Source organism: Hordeum vulgare, chromosome 5H, assembly GCF_904849725.1.
Source record: "Hordeum vulgare subsp. vulgare chromosome 5H, MorexV3_pseudomolecules_assembly, whole genome shotgun sequence".
NCBI classification, from domain to species: domain Eukaryota; kingdom Viridiplantae; phylum Streptophyta; class Magnoliopsida; order Poales; family Poaceae; genus Hordeum; species Hordeum vulgare.
Genome location: NC_058522.1, coordinates 315,296,497 through 315,302,615, shown reverse-complemented (window position 1 = coordinate 315,302,615; position 6,119 = coordinate 315,296,497). Strand labels below are relative to the sequence as shown.

At 45.0% G+C, this 6,119-nt stretch overlaps 1 protein-coding gene across 1 annotated transcript; it reads right to left on the bottom strand.

Annotated features, from left to right (window-relative positions):
* Positions 1–2,222: 2,222 nt before the first annotated feature.
* On the bottom strand, positions 2,223–3,052 carry LOC123395745 (40S ribosomal protein S16). The gene has a single exon (XM_045090774.1). It carries the CDS (start codon positions 2,913–2,915, stop codon positions 2,466–2,468), a length of 450 nt encoding a protein of 149 aa, XP_044946709.1. The 5' UTR covers positions 2,916–3,052; the 3' UTR covers positions 2,223–2,465.
* Between the last annotated feature and the right edge of the window lie 3,067 nt (positions 3,053–6,119).

Below are 6,119 nucleotides of genomic sequence, written 5' to 3'. Positions count from 1 at the left end.
TCTAAGTTGTTGTTGTCGTTCGTTGACATGGTTTGCAATATCGTTGTTGTTGCAAGATAGATAAATCGTATGTGAGCCTGCTTTTGGACGTGTAGATCATGTACGATCCAATGGTTAAGCTGGTGGCGGAAATCTCAGCGTGATCAGCCGGCAGACCATTAGCATTTCCCTATTCAGATCGCCCAAAAAAGCTAAAATTTGGTTCTCAAATTTATTAGCCTATTGAGAATATGAAAAATCATAACAAAGTTTATTACTCCCTATGCCTCAAATATGACACATATTTTGACACTACATTCTGAGACAGGGGAGTTCATTTCATATTTCAAAGGCCAATACTTACAACAAAGCTTTCATAGTTCACAATCGGCAGCACAACAATGTCCCCAAATGTCAAGAATTGTACTCCTCCATTCCTAAATATAATCCTTTTTGAGAGTTCAACACGGACTACATAAAGATGTATACAAATATATTTTGGAGTATAGATTCACCTATTTTTGCTCAGTATGTACTCCCTCCGTAAAGAAATATAAGAGCATTTAGATCACTAAAGTAGTGAAATAAACACTATTTTTTTTTACAGAGGGAGTAGTTCATATTGAAATCTAGAAACGGAGTGGGTACTACCAATTACATGCGTTCCACAACAGTCTAACTAGGTTCGCAGGACTGAAGCAAAACAGTCAAACTAGGTTCGCAGGTCTGAAGCAAAACAGTCTAACTAGGTTCGCAGGTCTGAAGCAAAACGGTACTCATGGGTCTTAAAACACAGCGATGTCACAACAAAGCATTGCCATCAAGCTGGGAGCCCCCGCTATTGGCTCTACAAATCTCTACCTGGTGCTAGGTATCCAACGCATAAAATGCAGCAAGGTTCGAAAATACATCTTCCCAACTGCATTACATTTCCTGCGATTCACATCATTCAAGAGAAAAACGAAGGCACACGCAAAATGAAACAAGAATTCGGTCAGGTAACCTCACGAACATGTTACCAGGTGATTTCTGAAACAGCAGGAATGAATTCTGTATCACAGCTAACAGCTACAGGGCTAAATCCTTGTAACATCAGATACAGTGGGGGTAAAGGCACTACGGCACAAACACAAATCAAACACTCAGCACACTAGACACAAGAGAAGCACAGCCATTTTGCCACAATGTTGCACCAAGACCACAGGAAAACTGTTCATATTGATCAACCAAAACTACAAGGACATTGCTCAAAAGAACAGAAATACCCCCAAGAAACTGCAACATCTGTTTCAAACTAAACCTCAACACAGTAGTAGAATGCAGTGGATAGTCAGGAATGACAGCATTATTGCACTGTGTTGCTAAGCACCATTTCAGATGTGGATGTTCTACTGTTTATGAACATTCTGAACTACTCGATCCGTCCCAAAATAAGTGTCTCAACTTTAAAATAAGTGTCTCAACTTTGTACTAGCTCTAGTATAAAATTGCAGTAAGCTTGAGACACTTATTTTGGGACAGAGGAAGAATAATACTAGAAATTTTAAAAGCTAACCTAATGATGAAATGCTCTATCTAGGTAACACGGTGATATGTGTTTGACTTACGATTGAACTTAATCTGCCTAAAATCACATACCATGCTTTTCCTATAGGCAAATACTAAGACATGTAAGGAGGTACGCCATGTTTTCATCAGCCAAACCTAACTGAAAACGGATTACACTTCTACCTACAGGCATCAGCTAAACCTGACAAAACAGGAAGATGAACCAAACATTATTTAAAACTTATTACTTGTGCTTAACAAGCATCATTTGCCACTTGTCATCAATATACACACAATATGCAACACCCAAATGAAGATCACTGCTGAACAAGAGCAAAATGGGCGTTTCTGCCGTTTAGTAGTTGATAAAAATGATATCTATTTGCAACAATCTAGCAAAACTGGAAACATAACATCAATATAAGGCAATGACACTAAAAATCCTTAAATTGGGTATCAAGCAAAGTCATATTCCAGCAACTACCAGATACCCTCAAACATCTCACATCACATCCATATCACGATATCCTGACAAGAGCTGGAACAAAGCATCAACATTCTACAAATTGTGAGGTAAAAGTCATCCTAAACGAATTAGTCTGATACTCTTATATACTACTACGTATTAAAGATCCAACGCACCGTTCTACTCATCCGGCTAACTTAAACATAACATCAGTCATCAGGCAACATCATTTAGCATGAAAACTGAAACATAGCATAAAATATAGTGCAAGCACGCAACCATATCAAAATTCCTCAACATAGGTAACAAGTAAAAAAAAAACATAATCGAGCAACTACCGAGTAGCCTTAAACATCGCACATCACATCATACCACAATATCTTGCCAAGGTTCGAAACTAATCATACGGAGTCTAAAAGTGGGGAGGTAAATCAGAGAAAACCACCCAATAGTCGACGATCCTGCAGGCCAATCAACGGTAAGACTTCTGGAACCTCGCTCGGGCGCCGCGACCACCGAACTTCTTGGGCTCGCAGCGACGGGGATCGGCGACGAGGAGGGTACGGTCGTAGCGGGCGAAGATGTCCTTGACCTCCTTCTTGGCGGCCTCGTCGACATACTTCTGGTAGTAGGCGACGAGCGCCTTGGCGACAGCCTGACGGATGGCGTAGATCTGGGAGGTCTTCCCGCCGCCGCGGACGCGGATCCTCATATCGATGTCCTTGAAGCGGGAGCGGCCGGCGAGCATGATGGGCTCGAAGGCCTTGAGGCGGAGCATCTCCGGGCGGATCAGCTCGATGGGGGCGCCGTTCACCTTGATGAGCCCGCGCCCTGGCTTGGTGTACGCGACGGCCACCGCCGTCTTCTTGCGCCCGAAGCACTGGACCGTGCCCGGCGTCGGGCGGGTGAGGACAGCAGCCATGTTTGCGGTGGTGCCTGGTGGGAGCGCGGCAGCGGCAGCGGCGGCGGCGGCGGGATCAGGGGGGAGAGGCGGCGGCGGCGGGATCAGGGAAGAGTGGGCGATTTTATACCTCGGAGGAGTTGGGGTTTATGCAGCTCAGGTTAATCAGTGAAGGGTTGAATGGGCCGAGGTAATATGTTGGGCTTTCTCACGGGCTAGTCATTTGCTCCTCGTGAGAAAAACCCAGACGTGACAAGGCCGAAAATGAATTTATATCCACTACTTTTTTTAGGATAATTTATATCCACTACTTTTTTTGCGGGAAATTTATATGCACTACCTGATTTGCTATTTCTCAACAGCAAAAAAAACTACTACTCCCTCTGTCAACTAATGTAAAAGCGTTTAGATCATTATTTTAGTAATCAAAAACAAAAAAGACTTAAACCAAAAAAAGGAGCTGCCCTAGTACCGAAAAACCATTGCCATGGTAGCCGATCCAGAAGCGATGCTGGATTATTAAACATTTCCCCCTTAAGCCAAAAATGGCTTTGATCACTTCACTCCGATGACACGGATCTCCTCGCAAACTTGGTAACCCCGAGCCTCGGTGAAGATGTTCGCAAGCTACTCATGGAGCTGACGAACTGGGGTGTGACTGAGTCGTTGTTGTTGTAGTCATAGATGAAATGGTAGCACACCTTGATGTGATTTCTCCTATTTGTGGAAGACATGATTCTTGCAAAGTTGAAATGTAGACTTGTTGTCCAAGTGCAGCTGGGCGACATATGGAGCGGTCTTGAGCAGATCACCAAGAAGTCGCCCAAGCCAAACACCATGGCACACCGTTGTTGTCGTGGCGAGGTACTCAGCATGACGAGAGCAGAGCTACACCACTTCCTGCTTCATTCCCAAGGCTAGCGGAGCTTGAGCCCCCTCGAATCAAGCTCTCAGGTTGTGCACAAGCTCTGCCACGGATGCGGGCTCGAGCTTGCCGGCGTTCCGCCTTATTGAGCATTGCGGGCATTAGTTCCCACGCCCACATCCCACCTCCCTAGAAAGGTGTTGTGCGATCTACAACGCTCATGGGAGCTTCCTGGTCACACATAGCGCCCCCCCCTCGAATCAGCCATGGCCCATGTCCGTCTTCGCGTTCTTGGAGTAATGCTCATTGCCCTTGGTGTCTGCGTGGTAGCATACATGCTAGCGGCCAAGGACAACGGCTCACGGCCATTGGCGTCATCGATGACACAACCATAATCCATCTATTTTTTCCTTTCACTTTGTGTTGCGCTATTTTACACAAAGCTTGTTGTGAATTCAACTGCTGACTAGTGCGCTCCTCATCTGGCCTGAAACGATTTTACGGGATCTGTTATGGTATTCACATTAGCATTTTTTTGAATTTATTTTAGCCTTTCTTGTGATGTTCGTTCTATGGGAGAAGACATTTTCGTCACTATGATGTGCGTGTATGATGAGTTCGCCAATCTAAAGATGCTGTGCTCGTTTAGTCTCTCGAATTTATTCATAGAGGTAAGATGTGTGTTTTTTAGAGACAAGTCCATTTCAGTGTCTTTGATTGTACTGTATTAAAAAAAACAATAATGTAAACCGATTTTGCTGAGATTTTGTAGTAGTTGCTTTAACAAGGCTGATGTGTGCCTTTTAAAACTTTGTAGTGAATTTCGTTTCCACTTGGATTCATTTGTTTATAAGAACACATTGCATTCCATTAATTAACTTAATATGCTGGGTATATCACCAGCTACAACTTCTCTTATAAATTCTGGGAATTGGCCCAGCCAGGTTTCTAGGCTGCCACTCCTCATACACGCACCATGCGCAGCTAAAGTGTGAGCCACTCTGTTACATTTTCTACCGCAATATTCAACACCTACAATATTTTAGGCTGCCACTCCTCATACGCGCACCATGCGCAGCTAAAGTGTGAGCCACTCTGTTACATTTTCTACTGCAATATTCAACACCTACAATATTTAAGCCCACGCGCATTTGAAATTCAACATCCTCGAACAAAGACCCCTAGCTGTGAAAGATAATCCTCCGTAGTAGTAATAGCCTATTTTAGTAGCATTGAATCAACATCACCTCATGGCACCCCATCTCAATAGCTATATTAGTTGCTTGTTGCATTGCTGAAACTTGAGCATGCACGGGGTTAGAGCATCTTTAGCATATCCTATATAATTCGTCGACCCGCAAAATAACCGTCAAAATACGGGTCGAGGTGGAAAAAACTATCCGATCAAACCCAAACGCGTTCTACCCGTAATTTTTTTATGGGGCGCGGTAAAATGCCCACCTCAACCCGCGAAAACGCAGGTTCTTCCCCTCGCCCCGTCAGTGCCTTGTATATCGAGAGCCGTTGGTGGGTAGGACATTTCAGCCCGCACTTCCCCACACCCACCGCCGCTGGACGCCGCCTTTGATTCCGGCCATACCAGCTGCCGGGATCACGCCAGCGGGCCGCCACATGCCCTAAATTGACCTCCACCACTCCCTCGTGCCTTGGCTGGCCGGAAAGCTACAGATCGGCGGCTATTTTGTCACGGCCACTGAATTTGGCTTTTCCCGCCACCGGCGGCTGCGCCAAAGCCACAGATTGGTTGGGGAGCATCCCGCATAGCCCAGGCAAAGCGTCAGCGCCGCATGCAGGTACTCGTGCGTCCTCTAGTTGTCGTCGTTGGTTTGCCGACAAGGACTCTTCCGGCCGTCGCTCGGGCTCGGTGGTTGCGCAGCGGCTCGCCGGCTTGCCGATGCCGCTAATACAGTGCAACAGTTGCCTAGAGATAGTGTTGCGGCTCACATCTAGCACACGTTAACACCTTGAATGGGTATTCTTCAAATGCAATAACGACGGGGTATGTTCTTCTTTCTGTTCGGCTTCGTCATTTATCTGGTTAAATTTCGGTAGTTTATCGAGGTGTTCATGTGTGTAGGAAGGTGGATGCTCATTTTGGTATTGGGAAGAAGAATACATCAATTTATTGATAGAAAGAAACTTAATAGATGTTCGTGCACTCCTTAGTATAATTGAGGCTAACGATGCAGCTGCATGTGCAATTAGAAAAGAAATTAGAGGGAAAGCAACGTCTAATTCTTTAGAATGAAAGGCGAATAATGAAGAATGTAAGATCAAGAATCCCTAGATCAACAATGAATACATGGAGAAGATGTTGATCCAACTAGTGGGAGCAGTTG

Excerpts from the sequence above, each read along its gene's own strand:
- LOC123395745 (XM_045090774.1), bottom strand. The coding sequence starts at position 2,915 with ATGGCTGCTGTCCTCACCCGCCCGACGCCGGGCACGGTCCAGTGCTTC.